General features: G+C 42.1%; 1 protein-coding gene across 2 annotated transcripts; it reads right to left on the reverse strand.

Moving 5' to 3' along the window:
* Positions 1-111: 111 nt before the first annotated feature.
* BTG3 (BTG anti-proliferation factor 3) lies at positions 112-20,040 on the reverse strand. 2 transcript variants are annotated; one of them, XM_070406985.1, is made up of 5 exons: positions 19,864-20,040; positions 16,243-16,415; positions 11,748-11,885; positions 4,897-5,104; positions 112-782 (listed from the first exon to the last, which is right to left on the reverse strand). In XM_070406985.1, exons 2-5 carry the CDS (start codon positions 16,413-16,415, stop codon positions 540-542), a joined length of 762 nt encoding a protein of 253 aa, XP_070263086.1. In that variant the 5' UTR covers positions 19,864-20,040; the 3' UTR covers positions 112-539. The 2 variants fall into 2 exon arrangements, with proteins under 2 accessions (XP_070263086.1, XP_070263085.1); XM_070406984.1 differs by having other exon boundaries at positions 16,243-16,420.
* Between the last annotated feature and the right edge of the window lie 1,589 nt (positions 20,041-21,629).

The following is a 21,629-nucleotide window of genomic DNA, read 5'->3' on the forward strand; positions in this document are numbered from 1 at the left end:
AAAAATTATAGTTTTTTCTTTGCTAAATATTTAATTAAACAGTGAAGTGAAACATGCCCTTTACTCTTTCTCTCTTGTTTTTTATGCACAGAACAGAAGCACACATTGTCATGCCTCAAACTACTTTTTATTTGCAACTACATGATTTCACACAATTCTTCTAAACAATAACATAAAATATATTTCCCTGCGTATAAATAACTTACATACTCTCCATAAAGTAAATGCTCAAAGGTGCTATTATAACAGATCGCCCACTCCTACACTGTTCTCGTATGCAACAGAGTTGATGCACAATATATAAATACTCAAATCCAATATTAAAAACTCAGGCACTTGACTAACTTTAATAAAATTTCTCAAACTATACCAACATATCTAAAGTGCATATATTTTTTAGAAAGATTATTCTCAATAACGTCTCTATAAAAATAAGTTTGATGGTTTAACCCATCTAACTTTACTACTATGAGTATGAACTTTTAATATGCAGTCAGGCTTATTCTACCTTCTCTCAACACCAATAGAACCAAAAGCAGCTAGTGAGGTGCTAACATGTGAGGATTAATCCAGTGATTCCGGTCACAATGCATTCCAGGAGGAGGTACCCATGTTACTGGAATTGGGCGGTATGGTTTATTATTCTTCCTTCCCTGATGTGGATAACCAAATGGAACAGGCGGAGGGTAGTGACACTGATGGCCATTCCCTCGGTACATCCCTGGCTTTTTTCTGGGCAAAGGGTGCCACATTGGAAGAGGTGGGAATATCAATTCTGAAATCTGTAGGAAAGAAAAAACACTAAGTTAATTCAGAAGAAAAATTAATCATGTGTTATGTAAAACTAATTGAGTTTCTAGATTCCTCATTAAAGAAAAACAAAATCACTCACCCACAACCCTAAGAATGATATTCCTATGGTCCAGTCTAAATACAGGGTGGGCCAAAAGTAGGTTTACAGTTGTGAGTATGAAACCAAGTTTATTCTTGTATTATTTATTAACTAGAGGCCCGGTGCATGACATTTGTGCATGGGGTGTGTGTGTGTGTGTGTGTGTGTGTGTGTGTGTCTGTGTGTCCGTGTCCTTCAGCCCAGCCTGCACCCTCTCCAAACTGGGACCCCTTGAGGGCAGTCTGACATCCCTCTCACAATCCAGGACTGCTGGCTCCCAACCACTCGCCTGCCTGCCAGCCTGATCATCCCCCTAACCACTCCCCTGCCAGCGTGATCAATGCCTAACTGCTCCCCTGCCGGCCTGACTGCCCCCAACTGCCCTCCCCTGCCAGCCTGGTCCCCCTTAATTGCCCTCCCTTGCCAGCCTGGTTGCCCCCAACTGCCCTCCCCTGCAGGCCTGGTCCCCACAACTGCCCTCCCCTGCTGGTCATCTTTGACCACATGGGGGCAGCCATCTCTGTGTTGGAGTGATTGTCAATTCGTATATTACCTCTTTATTAGATAGTATTATTGCGTTATTTTCAGTATGAACACCTGTTAACCTATTTTGGCCCAACCCTATATGTTAAAAACCTTATATATGATAAGTAATTAATCAGTGTTTTCTGAATAAATGAGAATTAATAAACACAGCACTCTGAGGCAACCAGGAAAAATCAAAACACAGAATGAATGGAAGCTTGTAAGGAGGTACCTTTATTATTTGGGGTAGGCAAAGACTTCTTCCAGGGGATACAAAAAACACAAGAAAAGACTGTTCATCTGTTGATGTATTTCTGTACTCTCTATTCTGTTACATGAATATATCTATGTATCTTTAAACCATTACCACACTTTGATAAATATAATGGCTTTATGTGAGGCCTCCAAGTTGATTCTCTTGTAAGTTTTAGAATCTATTTGTCTTTTGGGATTTTGATTGATATTGAGTTGAATCTATAGATCAATTTGGGGAGAAATGACATAATCTTCACTTCTTAATTAGTGGAGAGTTATCACTGAAGGTACCTTTCAGAAAATACAGACTCCTCAGAAACAAAGACCCCAAGCTAAGAATTATTATCCTTACTTTGATAAATCTTTTATCTTGGCAATGCGAGGTTCAAGATGAAAAAGTAGATAGGGCCCTGGGAAGGTAGCTCAGTTGGTTAGAGCAATATCCCAATACACCAAGGCTGAGGGTTCGACCCTGTCAGGGCACATAGGGTAGGCTCAGTTGTCTGGAGGGGCCTACCAATGCACCATGGTGCAGGTCCAATCCCCGTTCAGGGCACATACAAGACTCAACTAATGAATGCATAAGAGTAAGTGGAACAACAAATTGATGTCTGTCTCTCTTCTCTCTTTCTCCCCCTTCTTCTCTCTCTCAAATCAATAAATAAAAAATTAAATTAAAAAAAAAGTAGATAGGAAGGAAAGATTAAAATTGGCCACTTGCACCAGAGGCCTACACAATGGTGTACAAACAGGCTTCTCTGTTCATGAAATTTTTTGTTAATGGCTACAATGTCAAAGAGAAATGTTTTACTTAAAATACAAAAGAGACTTTCATTTCCTGATACAGTCTCTCAACATGGGGGGAAATAAATACAATTTTAAAATAAAATTTAAAAATTAAAAGTCAACTTACTTGTAAAATATTAGAAGCAATCAGTTAAATTTGAGACTTACATTTTTGCTTTGTTGAGAAACAACAAAATTCTGATATAAAATTGCCACATATTCAAATGAATCCCATGTAATTTAACAATAGTAATTTACAGTATATAATATATATCATGCAAAGAAAAAAAAAAGCCCAACATATTTAAGGCAAAGGTCTTAGAAATGTCCCTGAAATACAGCCATTACATTAATTTATCTATATGGGAAATCTCTCAGAAAAAATATAAAAATAACTGGTAATGAGTTTCTCCATGGGAGGGCACAGGACTAGTGGTTGAAGGAAGACTTGTCACTATTATACTCTTATACTGTTTGTTTTTAAAAGCAGGTGCACAAGTTACCTATTACACATGTATACATATGTCCCTAAAATGTAATAATCTTCAGAACTATTCTTCCTCTTAAACCTAGGAAGGATAATTCAACTGAAAAATAGAATAAGAAATTAAGTTATACTGAAAGAATGTTCATTATATAAGTGTATGCTGAATTTAAAGGTTTAGTTTTTCAAACTCAAAACTCTGATTTCTTACTCTTTAAGGTCTAAATTTTCATTTCAGTCCAAATATGACTCTCCCGTGAACCTGGTATGTTTCATTAAGTCTAATTAAGACCAAATTAATAAAAAATATGTGTATTTAAAAGCATACAGTTGCCCTAGCCGGTTTGGCTCAGTGGATTGAGTGTTGGCCAGTGGACTGAAGGGTCCCGAGTTCAATTCTGGTCAAGGGCACAAGCCTGGGTTACGGGCTCGATCCCAGTAGGGGGTATGTAGGAGGCAGCCAATCAATGATTCCCTCTCATCGTTGATGTTTCTATCTCTCCCTTCCTCTCTGAAATCAATGAAAATACATTTAAAAAAAATAATTTAAAAAGCATACAGTTAAGCCCTTGAACGACAGGGGTTAGGTGCACCGACCACTCAAAAATCGATTTATTAGCTTTTGACTCCCCAAAAGCTTAACCACATTGGTTTCCCTTGGTATCTGCAGGGGATTGGTTCCAGGAACCCGAGAGATACCAAAATCTGCAGATGCTTAAGTCCTCTATCTAAAATAGTGCAGATTAATGCATAGTGAGCCCTCTACATCTTCTAACTCCCAATCTCGGATTGAAAACAGCATGGGCATTTACTGAAAAAAATCTACATGTTGTTCAAGGGTCAACTGTGCTCAAAATTAGAAAATGTTCATGTATATAATAAGGCTCAACTCAAATGATTTAAATTTTTTTATTTTTACTTTAAAATATTTTTTCTGTTGAGAAGTACTGTTGTTAACAATTTTTATAAATATATTAAATGTTCTTTGGCATCTACACTAATAAAAGAGAAACATGCAAATTAACTATCACTCCGCCACTCTGCTACACCCACCAGCCAATCAGAGTGACCATGCAAATTAACAAACAAAGATGGCGGTTAATTTGCATACGCAGGCACAGAGCGAAAACTGAAGACGACTGAAGGTGGCAGCGGCCATGGAGCTGGAACGAGCAGGAGGCTTGGATTGCTCCCGGCAACGGAGGAAGCCAAGCTTCCCGCCGGCCCTGTACCCCACTCAAGGAGGGGCTGGGGGCCTGGGTCCCCGGGGGCAACCCAGGCCTCTGCTCGAGGAGCTGGGAAAAAAAAAAGGAGGGTCTGGGAGCAGCCAGGACGGAGAAGCCAAGCCTTGCTGCTGCGGCTGGACCAAAGGCCTGGGTCCCAGATGCCGGAGGAAAACCGGGTACCGGCAGCCAGGGGAAGGAAGGCCTATTGCGCGAATCTTCGTGCAATGGGCCACTAGTGTAGAGTATAAATAGTAAATAGTTAAACATGTTATAAGTGCATGCATGGTAGCTATGTAACTGTTCAACTTAAAGCAAAGGAGATATTGTTATGGCTTGAATGAAAAATTAACTAAAATATAATTTAAATTATAGAAAAGCAGAGAACAAGAAAGTTGAACCCAAAGATACAAATCGGAAATGTTAAAGACTACAAAAATGAGTTGTTATATTTTAATAAAAGAATTTTTAAAATATCAGAATGTTTTATCACCACGTTCTTTTTTTCTCTTCTTTGCCACACTCGTTGAAACATGTTTATCCGACTTATTGAATAGTAAAGCAGACCTTTGATAAAGTGACTCAGGATGCCTATTTATATCTCAGAGGAGCCACTTTGTGTGGAAAGGCAAGAACTGTAATCCAGAATCTCAAATCAGAGAAACCAGAGCAACATGGATTGATTTGGCATGCCCTGCTCAGGGACCTTCAATATGCTATTTCATGATTACCTGGTACATGGGGCTTGGAGTTGCAGTCACCGAACTGGATTTCACCTCTACTTCCTTACTTGTTTCTTCATCTGAAGAAGACGATCCTGAATGATAATCAGAGGTAACCTTATCAAGGGCCCTGGTAACTTTCTTAGAGATCTCATCCTTGTTCTCATCCTCATTTTCAAAGCTGGCAACAATAAATGCATTGTTTTTTTCTCCATACCTAAGAATTAAAAAAAAGTAAATAAAAATCTTACAAAAGCTTGAAGTCATAGCAACAAAGCAAGAAATATCCATAAAAACAATTAAACTAGTCTGGGCATGTCAGTGGTCCAATGCAAAGAAGGAACCCTCCCAGAACTTGACCCTACATATATATAGTATCCCAATCCAGCTCCCTGCCCACAGGCAGGCCACAATTCTATTCCTGGTCTATTCTCTTTCCCAATTTTCTTTTCTATTGCCTAATAAAAAGTTAAGAGAAATTCATTGTTTTGATTACATTTTGTATGTACCATTAAAGTGGCAATACAGTAAAATTTTCCAATGTATTTTTAACTGACCCTGTAATATAGTTCCCAATAATTCAAGTCACAAATCAACTAGACATTTCCTATGAATTTTAATTTTACCATGATTAATAAAAAAGGGGCCTGTGTTTCCTATATCCACATTGACAAAAATAAGAACTGAGGCAACTGCTGAGGTTAAAAAAAAACAACACACCTATTGTTGAGGAAATAAAGGGGTTTTGCTTGAATTATACTACTTACCTCATACAGATTCCTATGATAATTGCTCACCACTCATTTTCATGTTTTTTAAAAAGTAAAACAAATAAGCCTTTTTATCCTTCCAAAGCATGATTTTTAAAACAAATTTCCTTTATTGATTGGTTTTAGAGAGAGGGGAAGGGAAAGAGAAATATCAATTTTTTGTTCCAGCTGAAATAGGAATTTTTAGGGGTGAAAAAGACAGGTTTTAGGAAATTTTAGAAATCAAGGGGACCATGGAAGAAGCACAGGGCTGCAGAACAGCAGAAGGTATATTTCCATAGAATAGGGGGGCTGTCTAGCTGGTTTGGCTCAGCAGATAGAGCATCGGCCTGCAGACTCAAGGGTCCCGGGTTCGATTCCGGTCAAGGGCATGTACCTGGGTTGCGGGCACATCCCCAGTGGGGCCGTGCAAGAGGCAGCTGAATCGATGTTTCTCTCTCATCAATGTTTCTAACTCGCTATCCCTCTCCCTTCCTCTCTGTAAAAAAATCAATAAAATATATTAAAAAAAAAAAAAAAAAGAATAGGGGGGCTGAAAAGCTGCAACAGGTACATTTCCATAGAATGAGGGACCTGGAACAGCAAAAGGTCTATATTTACAAAAAAAGGGAAGGAAGCCCTTCATCCAGAAGGAGAAGAAGAAAGCCCAAAGGGAATAGGAAAACAATAAGAAAGGAGGGGGGAAGAACCTTATATGTCCCATGTGAGGTTCGATCTTTGAGCCCAGGAGTTACTACAGTAACCAGTCCAAGGGAATTTTGTGCACCAGACTTCTAGTCTATAATAAGGTAAAAGTCCTAACTGCAATAAAGCCTTTGAAAGTCTGTATAGAAATTAAGTAGTCTTATAGGTGAGTTCTGTGTCTTTATATAGTTGTTCTATCTTCTGTTCACACAGACTAAGTTGAGCCATAAATGCTACCTAAATATGGTGGATAACTCCCTTTTCTATTCTTTTTTTTTTTTTTTAATATATTTTATTGATTTTTTACAGAGAGGAAGGGAGAGAGATAGAGAGTTAGAAACATCGATGAGAGAGAAACATCGATCAGCTGCCTCCTGCACATCTCCTACTGGGGATGTGCCCACAACCCAGGTACATGCCCTTGACCGGAATCGAACCTGGGACCCTTCAGTCCACAGGCCGACGCTCTATCCACTGAGCCAAACCTGTTTCGGCCCTTTTCTATTCTTTTTCAGTTTACCTCATAAAAGGAGCTGCTACAGGATGGCAGAAAGAGCATTGGACTTGTTCAGGTTCTGGCTCTGCCATTAACTAGCTCTGTGGCTAGGGGCAAGTCATTTAGTCTCTCTAGGCCTCAGTTTCCTATCTGCGGGGTCAGGAAACTGGAGCTGATTGGATACTGGTTAGTCTTGGGCTGGTGATTCTTCTTAGTATAAATACTAGAGGCCCGGTGCATGGATTCGTGCACTGGTGGGGTCCCTCAGCCTGGCCTGCGACCTCTGGCAATCCAGGACCGCTTGGGGGATGTTGGAGAGCCGGTTTCGGCCCAATCCCCGCAGGCCAGGCCAAGGGCCATTTTCAGCCCGATCCCTGCAGGCCAGACCGAGGGACCCCACTGATGCACGAATCTGTGAACCCAGCCTCTAGTATGCATATAAGATCTTTGGTTAATCTCTTCCTCCACTCTGCCTCCCCCCTTCCCTCTGAAATTCATCCATCTGTTCCATGTTTCTATGCCTGTGGTTTCCGCTCCTGTGTTGAATGTCTGCCCCCTGGTGGTCAGTGCACGTCATAGCTACCAGCTGGTTGCTTAGGCTTTTATATATATAGACTAGAGGCCTGGTGCACAAATTCATGCATGGTGGGGTCCCTCTGGGTGGCCTTGAGGGATCGGGCCAAAACCCGCAGTACAACGCTGCCTGCAGCTCCTACCTGCCGCTCCCACTCATCCTAGCCCCGCGGTGCCTGCCGCAGGCTTGTGCCCAATCAGTCCCAACAGGGAGAGGCTCACGCTGCCACAGCAGCACTCACCAGCCATGAGCCCTGCATCTGGCGCCCTCCCAAGGGGAGTGGCCTGCAGGATCAGGCTGAAACCGGCTTTCTGACATCCCCCGAGGGATCTTGGATTGCGAGAGGGTGCAGGCCACGCTGAGGGACCCCACCGGTGCACCACTGGGCTGGGCTTGCTCAGTCCCAATCGGCCAGACCCCAGCAGCAAGCTAACCTACTGGTCGGAACATCTGCTCCCTTGTGGTAAGTGCACATCATAGCAACTGGTCGACCAGTTGACTGTCTGCCCCCTGGTGGTCAGTGCATGTCATAGCAAGCAGTTGAGCAGCCTTAGCATATCATTAGCATATTATGCTTTGATTGGTTGGCTGGTTGTTCTGCCATTTGGCCTATTTGCATATTACCCTTTTATTATATAGGACTAGAGGCCCAGTGCACAAAAATTTGTGCACTGGCGGCGGGGGGGGGGGGGGGGGGGGTCCTTCAGCCCAGCCTATGCCCTCTCGCAGTCTGGGACCCCTCGGGGAATGCCCACCTGCAGGCTTAGGCCTGCTCCCCAGGGGATCGGGCCTAAGCTAGCAGTCAGACATCCCTCTGGCAGCCTGGGAGCCCTCAAGGGATGTCCACTTGCAAGCAGGGAGCAGGCCTAAGCTGCAGTCGGACATCCTTAGCGCTGCTGAGGCAGGCGAGGCTCCATCGACCACCACTGTGCTGGCAGCCGTCAGCCTGGCTTGTGGCTGGGCAGAACCCCCCCTGTGGGAGCGCACTGACCACCAGGTGGCAGCTCCTGCATTGAGCATCTGCCCCCTGGTGGTCAGTGTGTGTCATAGTGACCAGTCATTCCCAGTAGTTCTGCTGTTAAGGTCAATTTGCATATTACCCTTTTATTATACAGGATGCCTGAACATCTGGGCCAAGTTCCTCATGATACAGAATTCATGTATTATAATTTCAAGTTTACTTAGCATAGGGTTTTAGCAATGGAAATTTACCTTTCTGTCCTCTCAAGCATTTAAAGATTAAGTAAATCTTGATACAATAAAAGGTTAATTCATAGGTTAATGTAAATATTAACAATGGGCTTAGGCCTACCCTTCAGTTTTGCCCATTAATGGAGTCAAAATTCAAGCAAAACAGAAAGGCAAGAAATTGGAGAAAAATCTGTCTTTGTAGAAGCAGAAACCTAAATCAAGGGCAGACATCTAACGATTGAAGGATCAGCTGTATTAACTCAGATTTCTTTGACATGCAATTTCAATTAGGTTCTGTAACTTTCCCTTTGTAGTATTTTGGTATGAGTGCTCTCTTCATGGTAAGTGGAGCTGTTTTCTATATTACAGTAACATTAGAATGTGTAGTTAATTCCTTAGAATTAGTAGTGAACAATTTTTAAACTTTCTATTTTTCAATGACACACTACTAAAACAATAAGGCCAATTTAGTTAATTTGAAACAAATCAATAGTATCTAATGCTCTTTATCAGGAAAAGAAAGGATCATAGAAATTATTATTTTTTTTGCTTCTACCCCTATCTCATCACCAATTTAATTTAAACAATTCTTTATTGTTTAAAGTATTACATGTCCCCCTTTTTTCCCCATTGACCCCTCCAGACCCTCCTCCCCAGCCTTCAGCACCCTGTCTTTGCCCCTGGGTTATGCATATATGCATACAAGGTCTTTGGTTGATTACCTCCCACCCTCCTCAACCTTCCCTCTGAGATTCCACACTCCATTATTTTTTAAAGGTATAGAAATATACTGAGTAGATAATAAAGCTGCCAGATTCTCCTTATTCGAAAGATCTATTATCTATTCTGTATCCTCTCAAATATTTCACTAAGTAATAAACTTTTAAAGTATATAACACTTGGCATCCTTCCAATACTTTATCCTGATAGAGTAATTCTGACTCTGAAGAATGTTCTCTTTCAGTGCATTTCAATTTTTTCATAACCTTAGCTAGTCTCCAGTTATTAGTTATTTAGTAATTATTTTTAATGACTCATATATTTATTCAATTCTATAACTGCTAGATCACATGTGTTTTAATTTTTAGAATATTTCTTTCCAGTTTTGATCCACAAGCACTAATCACTATCTCAATCTTCTCTATTAACTTACAGTATAACCTCTACTCATCTTTCGTTTTGGGAGTTCTATTATCATTGAATCACTACATTCTGAAGGTGATGTGAAGAAAAAAAAAATCACATCACAGCCAACATTTGGCAAAATTTTAATCACATATAAATTAGAAGGCTACTGAATGTAAAGATTTTCTTATATTAACCAGATGAAAGCACAGTAATTTTTCATTATCTGGCCAAGTAATGAAGTACCCACTTAAGCAGAATGTCCACATAACTAAAGCTTTTATCTTCAGGTGCCAAGATTTAGTTTAAACATTTCAAATAATTATGTCCAAAACGTTTATATAATTACAGAACTTCTTAAACATCTTTGGACATAGAAACTTTCCCTTAATGATATAAGATCATTGTATTAAACATTCATTTAATACACTTGTACTAACTCTTCAGTTTTTTTGCTTCCACCTCTATGTGAAACTATATGACCTTTTTTATTTTGTAGCTTGAATAGTATGAACAACCTTTCAAATGATGCTTATAATTTTTTATTAGTTGAAAACTAAACTACACAACTACTTAAAGAACTGTGTTAAAATAAGAGTCAATCAGGATCTAAATGTGGGCATAATAAAAATGCAAGCAATTCAATATAGTAACTTTGTGCGAGTTATTTCTTGTATACTGAGCTCTTCTACAAGGGTCCAGTGGCCAGTCTTTAAAGTCTGACCCTGGTCTCACTTGAGTCCTTACTTAGTCCCAGAATCTAAATTGTTTGACCTTCTTGGATCAAAAATTGAGATGTCTTGCTCTTCCTTTTCCTAACTGAGAAGAAGGGAGTGTCAGAGAATCTACTACCTATGCCTGATTTCCCAAAGCAATAGCTTATAAACAGGCAGCTCCAGGGCAGTCCAGACAATTCAATGAAAGAAAAACCATGTATTTTTTTTGGCACAACATGTCTTTACCTCCACTTTCATTGTTGGAGATCAGGTCAAAGGTATTATTAATAATATGTATCTTTGAAATTTATTAGGATTGCATCCTAAAGCATCTCTACTACAGTCGACAGGTGAACTGTACCTCAAAATTAAAGAGAATACCCTAAAGGAACAACTGTAGAAAATTATTCACAGAGGGTTCCAAGCATCTGTTCATCCTGTTCCTCCTGCCTGGAAATGTCCTTCCCATCTTGTCATCTAGTTAACTGCAACCCCCTCTTCCCCAATCAGCTCAAGTACCACCTACTCAATAGTCTTCTCAGCACTCAGCAGAGCAGTAATTTTCTCTATTGTGCCATCAACTGACTGCATTTTGTACATATTTCTGTTGTAGCACAAACCATACTGTTGTAAGCTGCTTATTCTTTCTTCTAATTTATTACATTTTGAACTACCTGAAAGACAAATGGCACTTTCATTTTTAAAAAACCACCACTAAGAATGCCTGGCTCACAATGAATGTTTTTAGAATGAACAAAGTACAATTAAATTTCAGACCTAACACTCACCTTTTACAATTCTGCTCATTTGGGTACAAAAAATAATTTCCATTATGAAAACAAAACCATGAAAATATCACTTAAAAATCAAAAAGGGAGGCAAGGGTAGAAACAAACAAAAACAGAGACCAACCAAAAGTTATCCAGTATTATTTGGGATTAGCTTCTTTCCTAATTTGAAGAGGAGAAAGACAAGGGCACCAACAATGAAAGACGATAATTAACCTTCAGGAGTCGAGGTCTCTAAATTTTACTTCTTGATCCATAATAAACTTGTTGGCAAAGCTTTAGAAAAACCCTGTCCAATCAGTTTATGAGTTTCTTTAGCTACAAAACAAGAAGGTAACCAGTCCTTCACTATCACTCACTATCACCTCCCGAAAAGTACTTTACAAAATCCACATCTGAAAAGTCAAGCAACCAACTTCTGGCCATAAAAATACACAAGCAGGCAGTATCTGAAAGAATTTCATTATGTCAATTCCAGCATGGTAATCAGTTCAGCCACCAAATTCAAAAACTCACCGACAGCACACCTCACATGGGTCCACCCACAGAGTGAGTTCCTTTGGCAAGCCCAGATCACTGTACAAAATGCAGCTATTCTCACAGGCTTTCAAGACGTCAGGATCAACTCTCTGAAACTTATTGACACGAATGCACCTACAACAAAGTGGAATAATGTTAATAGCTTTACTTGAATAATAATCATAAGCCTTGTTATATCTTTCAGTATTTGCCAACATGAATTACAAAAAAAAAAAATACCCTGGCAAAGAACTCCAGAGTGTATCTATCCTACACAGATAATAAATATGAACTAAAGGCAAAAAGGCAGCATCAACAAGACTACCCAGCTTGGTAAAAAGAAAAGGGCATCTGTGTGAGCCCAGGGAAATCATTAGAACTGGCTCTACTTCATTTTACCTAGAAAACACTAATCTAACATGTACATTAACACGTTAAGCGCCAAGCCTGTTTTGTCTTCCAGACTGAAGGTATAGTGTCAGTCACCGGTGACTGACATGGCACTTAATGTGTTTAAATGAGTAAGGAGTATTAAAGTTGCATGAAATTACTTAGAGCTCTGAAGGCAAAAGTTTTAATAGGCCACGTTTACATATTAGCAAAACCTCTCAACAAAAGACCTCAACCAGTATTTCAAATAGTATTTAGAAATTTTTATGACAAATTTTGATCTGTCATGACCTTATACATCCCAGGTAATAAAATAAGTGTTAAAAATTATGTCCTTTGCCTTACCTATAACTTTTCTAGAAAAGTAGAATCAGTCAAGGACACTGAACCATTCATATCACATACTTAAGATTAAAATATAACCCAAAAGTGCTATTGGCTTATTTCATTTAACTTCTGTTATGCAAGGGTTTTCTTTATTTTTAATAGCTGGCAAAATAAGTGAAAAGATTTCTAAAACAATAGACTTCTGTTCCATTATTTTTTAACCTAACAAATATATCTACTGGACAGAATTTTTCAAAAATGGCTCCTAGTACAAATGCAAAAATACATGTTAAAATAAGCATTCTGCTTACAGAAAAAAGGTAGCTACAATGAAAGTATTTATTGCCAACAACTAAGAAATCAATTAAGATAACCCAGGTTTTAGTATTAGTGCCAGTAACTTATTTATTGGGTGAATTTAGATTAAGTCTTTTTACCTCTTCCTCAGACTCAAAAGTTCTAAATATAGAAAATACACCTGGCTGGTGTGGCTCAATGGATAGAGTGCCGACCTGGGCACCAAAGGGTCAAGGTTCAATTCCTGGTCAATTCCCCACACCTGGATTGCAGGCTCGATCACCACCTCAGGATTAATGTGGGAGGCAGCCAATCAATATGTCTCAGATCGATGTTTCTCTCTCTCCTCTGTCCCTCTCTCCCTCTTATCCTCCCTCCTTTCCACTCTCTGAAGAGCAATGGAAAAAATATCCTCTGGTGAGAACTAACCAAAAGTAAATAAATAAAATATAGAAAATACAATGTAAATGACAAATAGTAATTATACCATAAATGCAATGACATTAAATAGAATAATGTGCCATTTAAAGTTTTTAAAAGAAATTATTAGTTGATTTGTATTTCCCTTTAAAAAGTGAAAAAATTTTGTTGGTAACAGCTAACATGCATATCTAAATAATAATACAGTGTAGACCCTAGAACAAAAAGGGTTGGAATCGTTCATGTCCACTTATATGCAAATTTTTTTCAGTAAGTACCTGTACACTATTTTTGATCTGTGGTTGGGAGTCTGTGGATAAGTGGGCCAACTGTATGCTATGATCTATGTCATTTTACATAAGGAACTTGAGCAACTGCAGATGTTGGTATCTCAGCAGGGTCTTGGAACCCCTCCCCCAGGGACACTGAGGGGCAACTTAAAAATTTTGGGGAAGTAAAAAAGTATACACAGATTTTTTGACTTTGCATAGGTCAACACTCCTAACCCCGCCTGTTATTCAAGGGTCAACTGTAATTAACAACTCTTTCTGAAGGTTTACTGTGCAACAGACAATTTCCTAAATCCTTTGCACGTATTAACTCTTAATTTTCATAATTTCCCTGAGTTAGATACTATTTCCCCCATTTTAAGAAAGGAGGCAAAGAGAATTTAAATAACTTGCCTAACATCACAGCTAAAAAATGGGTTAATCCAGACCACCAGACTCCAAAGTTCATTTTTATTAAATAGCACCCTATTCTGTCTGTACCTATCATAACATCATTAACAATTTAGCAAATTTAAAGTGGAAAAAATTATTTTACAGCATGTAAGATGCTCTTTGCTCCTTTCTATAAGATGGTCTGTTATACATTCTAATGTTGTTTAGGTTAATTCAAAAGTCCCATGTGCCCTAGAATCAAAAGGAGTTAAGGGTAAGGAGAGATCTTAGATAATTATGTGTTTTTGTTATGTACAAGAAGAGTGATGTAGGTTCTAAGCTTAAAAAAATATATATGTAAATATAGTTTAGAGATTCTGCTTCAACAAAATTAACATATCTTACATATTTTTTGCTGTTTTTCACTCTCTATACTGTGACTACTTATCCATTAACCACTCATCAAATACAGGATTTCCTTTTAAAGTTGCATAAAAATAGTCTATCAACTACTTATTGTTACCAGTTTAGTTTCCAATTATAAAGTGTAAGAAACATCCATATTCATACATATTTGTACGCATTTCTGATGATGTTTCTAGAATATATTTTTAGGAGACACTGTTCAAGAGTATGAATATTTTTCCAGATCTTGATAATGCCAAATTGTCCTCCAAAAGCATCTTACTTGTATATATTGCAGAGAAACAATTTTAATTTATAAGCACTTTAGAAGAAAAAGAACATGTCCAACCTAATCTATGGATCGAAGAGTATACAAACTGGTTAATCCTACAATCTATTCATTTTTATAATAGTAACGACCCACCATTAAGTCTAATAGTTTTCTACTTCAAAGATGGCTTAAAAATGACTTAATAATGACACTTCTGATCACATGCCAATTTAATCCTGTTTGGCTAACTTTTCCCCTTCAAGTTTTTAGAAGTAATGGAAATAAAATTATACACTGTCTGACCTTTAAGCATTTACTTGACAGTGTCTCCTTTTTCAGTAATAGTACGGTGGCTTAGCACTTCCATATACCTTCATCCAATGTCAATTACATCAGTGTAAGCCTCAACAGTTCTAACACACAAAAACTGTTCACTCTATCCATAATGAAGATGTGCAAAAAACAACTAAGAGAATCAAGTGACAAGATAAAAAATAACTTGAGTCTACTTTATATAGAACATCCACATTTCTACTTTAATTCACCACATTTTCCAATTTACCAGGAAACCTCTTTGGGTAAAATTGAAAGAGAAAATACATCGACCACTTTGATTCTTTTCTTTTTCAATAGACACAGGCTCATTTGGCTTTTAGCAAATGAGAAATAAACAAATCATATTTTCACTTCCCTTGTTGATTCTTTCAATAGTCTTGTACTTACAAGAACTCAATTTTTATGTCACAGAAGTGCTGATTAGTGGAAGAAACTTTGGGGGCAGCAATATGCATAAGTAAAAGAATTTCTGTAATCATGATAGCCACAACTGTTCCACTTTTCTTTTTTGTGGCCACATCCACAAATGGGGCAAGTTTTGACAGACGAGTTTAGCAGAACATTCTCAACCTAGGTTCCTGAGCGGTCACATCAATACTAGGGAGTGAGCATGCTAGGACATGTTCTGTAGGAGTCTGCTCTTCTTTCCTTTAAGCTGTAAATGTAACTTCAAACCAAAGTACAAAGGACAGCTTCAAGTGAAAATTACCTTCTCCCTCAGAGCCAAGGTAGTGGTCACACTGTGGTATACAGAAAGCCCATAAGGATTTAGGGTCAGTTAGACCTGAGTTCAAATCTCAGAGCTAATATTTACCAGTTGTGGATCTTAGGTAAGTTACCTTCATCTATAAAATAGTTACATTGGCTTCTACAATAAAGAATTATGTGTAGTATAAGTGCAATTCTTCCTGTGTCAAGAACGAATTAGGTGTCTAATAAGCTTAGTTCCTGTTTGCTATAAAATTAATTTTTTGAAAAAACATGTAACATATAATTTACTTTTAGATTCAAGGAGACTCATTTCCCTCAACTCCTACCATGCACCTTTATAGATGACAGTTTTGGTGGTCCCCCAGAATTTTGAAAACCCCCAAGTACCTGTGATATAGAGAGAACACACTCAATCAGGAGTCAAACTATAACTACAAGAAGACTAACTCCTGGTAGACTAACTTTTGGGAGCTCCCAAGTCCAGCCAGGGGGACTCTACAACAAATACATGTATTTTCAAATAAGTAAGGAAACAAATACCAAGACACCCCAGAGTTCTGTATTTTGCAGATAAACTATGAAAGGCATGGACTGGACACCCTGCAGTCCTTTGGCTTTGTACTCATTTCAGGAGCTGATCAGCTTCTTCACTTAGTCCAATCTAATCCTTTACCTGTAGGCCTGTCCTTTTGAAGGTTTTTCAGGATACCAGTGATTTTTATATTTTTCTTGAAGAATCAGAGTCAATTTCTCAGCAAACCTCTCAACTGCTTCTTTTTTCAACTTATCATGTTTTCGAACTAGCCTTGTGAAAAAGAAGACAACGGCAGCAATTTCGTTCTTCATCTTTCCTGCAAAGATAAAATAGTTTTTCTCAAAACAAAACATAAAAACTGGAAGATAAAGCTCTGCAAAATATTCCTCCTTGCAGCTCCCCTTTGTCCTTCCAATTTTATCTTGTTTCATTGGCTCATATCTGGAGTAGAGAACAATCACTACTTTATGCCATAAAGACCTTATAAAATACGGTTAGAAATCTTATCACTTAGCTCTTTGAAAAAATTCAGTAAAGAGAACACATCAAGTTATTCTTATTGGTTAAAATAAAATCAGAAATATCAAAGAGAGGTACTATAATAATACCACTATATAGTTTTTACTCAATGTGTCAACATTTAGTTGCAATAACTTAAGTTTAAAAGTCTGTGAAATAATTTGAATTTTAAAACACAATACTTTAAAATTCGGTATTGTAGAGCCATTATAGAAAAGTTTGGCATTCCTAAAAGGTTACACATAGGGTTACCATATGACCCAGCAATTCTACTCCTAGCTACATACCCAAGAGAAAGAAAACGTATGTCCATGAAAACTCGTACACAAATGCCCACAGCAGCATTGTTCGTAACAGCCAAAAAGTGGAAACACGTCCACCAACTGATGAATGGACAAAGTGTGGAATATATATGCAATGGAATGTTATTCAGCAACAAAAAGAATGACGTACTGATATACATTACAATACGGGTGAACCTTGAATACATTATGCTAAGAGAAAGAAGCAAGTCAAAAAGAACAAAATTATATAATTCCATTTATATAAAATGTCCAGAACAGGTAGATTAGTGGCTTAGGGGCATGAGGGACTGAGGGAGAGGAGTGATGTCAATGAGTACAGGGTTTCTTTTTGAGCTTATGAAAATATCCTAAAATCGACTGTGGTAACGGCTGTACAACTCCCTGAATATACGAAATCCAACAAACTACATTTTAAATATAAGAATTGTATGTAAATTTTATTTCCATAAAGCTGCTATACTAAAGAAAAAAATCCAGTATGGAGTGTCAGTAAGCATTCTTTCAGGAATCTAAATGATATGCAAAACAAAACAAAAAAAAGAGTGTGTCTATCAGAACATATATAAGTGGAAGAGAACTCTGGGTCATCTATAGAAAATCAAACTAAAAGAAATAGAAATTTAGCTGCATTTAGGAAGTGCCTCAAGGAGGAGTCTTTAAATGGCAGATCTGATTTATCATTGATTAATCCATAAAGGCAAAAACAACCTTGTCCTGGGGTTGTTTCGATGTATATTCTGTCTTTATGCGATGAGCTCATTCATTTGGCTGCTGTAACTTGGAGTTATTCAGATGCTGCATTTACTAAATAGCCAATTATTAAAGACTTAGAGCCTCTGCTGTTTCGTATAAACCCGACTAACCTGATAGTTTGTGCTCTCACACATTCAAAAAGTAAAGGTGATTCTGTTAGCTTCCTTTTCTCTTTTCTTAAACCCACTCTTAAAAGTCCCTCTTCATAATATGAGTCCTTTGCTTCTTGTGCACATTCAAACAAGGGCTCTCACTGTGAAATAAATGCTATATAGTTATCTGAGAGGGGTGCTGGCGCCATAGCCACCCTGATCCTGGACGGGAAGACACCCAAGCCCCGGAACCCTAGAATGCCAAAGCCACTCTCCATGGCCAGCCACCAGGCCCAGGTGCAGGCACACACCTCCACCCAGCCCTCCACCACCGCTGGGCAGCCTCCTCCTCAAAGAAATACATGGGAGCCACTTCCACTGTATAAAGCTCTATTTACACACAACCCGTGTTATGATGGAAGGGAAAACCCAACGCAATTTATTTATTTTTTTAAATGTTTTATTGATTTTTTTTACAGAGAGGAAGGGAGAGGGATAGAGAGTTAGAAACATCGATGAGAGAGAAACATCGATCAGCTGCCTCCTGCACACCCCCTACTGGGGATGTGCCTGCAACCAAGGCACATGCCCTTGACCGGATTCGAACCTGGGACCCTTCAGTCCGCAGGCTGATGATCTATCCACTGAGCCACACCGGTCAGGGCCCCATGCAATTTAATATATGGTTTGGGATAAAAGTTGCTGATGGCACCCCCTTAGCCTCTGGTCCCACCAAACAAAACCAGGAACCACACTCGGGAGATGTGCCGAACTGGTAACCAGGTCCTCCTCCTCATTCATTGAATTGGCCGACTGGGTGCTACCTATCAGAGCCGGGGATTTTTGTTTTCCCCTTTTATGTTCGCTCTGTTCCGTATCAAAAATAAAAGGAAGGAAGGAACCACTTAGTGGCTGCTGTTGGTGGTAACACGGGATGAGTCATATGGAATTACTTTTTTTTCGGGATCGGCTTGAAGGAGCGCTGCCTGGAAGAGCTGAAACGCGAGCCTCCCCACCGGGCAGTATTCCGGGGGGACCGGGCGGGCGGGCCGTCCGGGAGCGGGAGGCCGGCGGCCGGCAGGGCCCCTCGGGCCCGGGCACCTGGAGGCGGCGGCGTGGCCGCCGGGCCTCCTCCTCCCACCCGCGGACCCAGAGCTCCGTGTCCGAGGCCGCCCGGTGATGTCACCCCGGGACGTCGTCGCCGCGAGTTGCACTTTGTTCCGCGGGGTCCGCGGGGCCGGCTGGCGGGGGCGTGCGCGGCCCTCCCCGAGCCGGTAACTTCGGCCGGGTCCCTCCCTCGCGACCGTTTCTGGACACCGTCTCTCTCCCGCCGGACGTTCCCCAGGTGGAGGCGGCGGCCGCGGGGGGGGCGTGGGAGCGGGAGGCGCCCGGAGACCCCGGGAGCCGAGGCGGCGGCGCGGGGCGCCCCCCTCCGGTCGGGGCGAGGGGGCGGGCCGGCCCCTCGGAGCCCGCGGCCGCGACCCCCGCCCCCGCCCGAGCCTCCCGCTCCTCGGGGACCGGCCTGCGGGCGCGTCCAACTTCAGCAATCGGGGCTCTCCCCGAGTTCGGGGGGCCGGGCCCATCCCCCCCAACCGCCGGGCAGGGGGCGCCCCCGGGCCTGCCCGCCCGCCCCCCGGCCGGGTCCCGTCTCTGAGGGGCCTGGTTCGAGGGCCGGGCTCCCCCCGGCGCGACCCTTCGGACAGCCGGGGTCTCGGGCTCCAGAACGCGGGCCGGCGGGCGCGGGAGGGGGCGGCAGGGGGTGCGAAGGGGCAGGGCGGCCGCTCGCCCCGAGGAGGAAGGCGCCGCGCGGTGGAAACGTGGCAGCAGCCGGGAGGCGGCGTCTCCTCCGTCCCGGTCCCGGTCCGGGTCCCGGTCCCGGTCCCGCCGGCCCCCCCCCTCCCGGATACCTCGCCGGCCGCCCCCGCGGCCCCCGACCCTTGCTTCGCGCCGAGCCGGAGCCGATGCAACCCGGCTCGACCCCGCACTCCTCCCCAACGAGCCATCGACGTGGCCGCGGGGGCCGCCCGGGCCCCCTCACCCCGAAGCCCTCAGCCCCAACATGCCCGCCTCCCCCGGCCCGGTCTCCTCACCGCCGCCGCCGCCGCTCTGGGGCCGTAGACTCGGCGGCTCCGACCAACTCCGGGCGGGGAACCACGGGCTCCGCCTCAGGGGGCGGCTTCTCGGCAGCAAAGCCCGGAGCGGCTCGCGCGGCTCCCGCGTCGTCGGGCGGGCTGACGGGCGCGAGCGGCGAGCGCAGCCCTGAGGTAGCGCCGGGGGCTCGCGGGCCGGAAGAGGGGCGGGGCGATGACCCGGGAAAGGGTTGGCGCCGCGCGGGATGGGCTCGCGCGCCCGGGGGGCGGGGCCAGGGGGCGGGGCTTCGCGGAGAGCACGCCCCCCTAAGCCCTGGCCCCGACCGCCCGGCGCGGACCTAGTCCGACGGCGAGGACCGCCCCGCGCCCCGAGTGAGACCTGTTCTGGGGGCCGAGCTCATCCCCGCCGCCTTCCTGTTTGCTGTAGAGCCGACAGGGGTCGTGGGGCCCCGTCCCTGGGCTGCCTGGGCATCGGCTCCCCTCTTTCCGGCCCCCCTGCGCCCTGACATCCTCCGCGTTGGGAGTGCGAGTTCTGCATCCAGCTCTAGGGCTCCATTTCTCTAGACCGAGGGCTTGCCGGAGGGGGGGGGGGGGCAGGTGGGGACGGGGACCTGACGGAAGGGAGACCGCGGTGATGGGCTCTGGTCCTCGACCTTCTCGCCGTCGTAGTAACTGCAGGCTCGTCGACTGTGCAGCCGCCATGCTGTATTTCAGGGCAGTCGGGCCCTTCCCTGGCTGCACAGGTGCCCCTCGGAGCAGGGACTACCTCTGGCTGATGGATTCTATTCTTCCAATAGTAGTTGTTCTGTAATATTTTAACATCCTCTGGCTGACTGGTGGGTCCCTCCCGACCTGCGCTGAGCCCAGGGTCTTGCATGAAGGGGGCGCTCCAGGGATGTGGGCGGAAAGAATGAATCCTTGAGTGTCCAGGCTTTTGGCTAACAGGATATTTCCATGCAAGGACTTCCCAGGTACAAAGCTTAAGCTGTGGGCAAATGCAAAGGTGGAAGAGGAACGGCAACTTTCTGAAGAAAAGGAGGCACATCTTGTCAACCTTGATAATGGAATTGGCAGCATGGTATTCGTTTTGTGAAAGAACTGTAACACAGGCCCCCTCCACATACAAGGTATTTCTACTTTCTAAGAATTATTATTGAAAGAAAGCCAGTTTTCACTCTTTCAGACTGAAACGTGTACATTACTCAAGAACTGATTGTTCAAGTTATACGTTGACCAGATTCCCCAGGACCCAGGCGGCCTCAGAGCATGTTTTCAACCCAGTTTTTTATGAATATTTAAATTTTTTTATTACTAATATTAGTGATTATAGCCTATTCACAATTCAAAACAGTATTTTTTTTAAGCAAACGTAAATAGGCAATCCCAAAACCAGTACAATAAACTTTATTTTTTAAAAAAGTATACTCTAATACCTAGGGGTACTGGACTGGTCCATTTAAAGAGAGTACTGCTATTTATACCCTGGAATATACTAGGAGATGGGAGGGTGTTTTCATTCTAAACTCATAACCATCTGATTGAGGTTATTTTACTGATGAAGCCTTTTATCACTCTAATGTCATAAAATACCCAAGAAGCCACAAATATTACTCAGAATTTGTTCTGAAATTCCTATAGCTCCAGATTACTATTTTGTGTCATGTTTAGAAATCTGTGACCCACGTGGTCCAGACTTAAGAGCAATACCATATCCAAAAAAAACCACAGGCAAGCACCTGAAATCTAATTATGAAATAACTTTTTAA

Source organism: Myotis yumanensis, unplaced genomic scaffold (genome assembly GCF_028538775.1).
Source record: "Myotis yumanensis isolate MYYU_CA2020_CCGP unplaced genomic scaffold, mMyoYum1.0.hap1 SCAF_2, whole genome shotgun sequence".
NCBI classification, from domain to species: Eukaryota; Metazoa; Chordata; class Mammalia; order Chiroptera; family Vespertilionidae; genus Myotis; species Myotis yumanensis.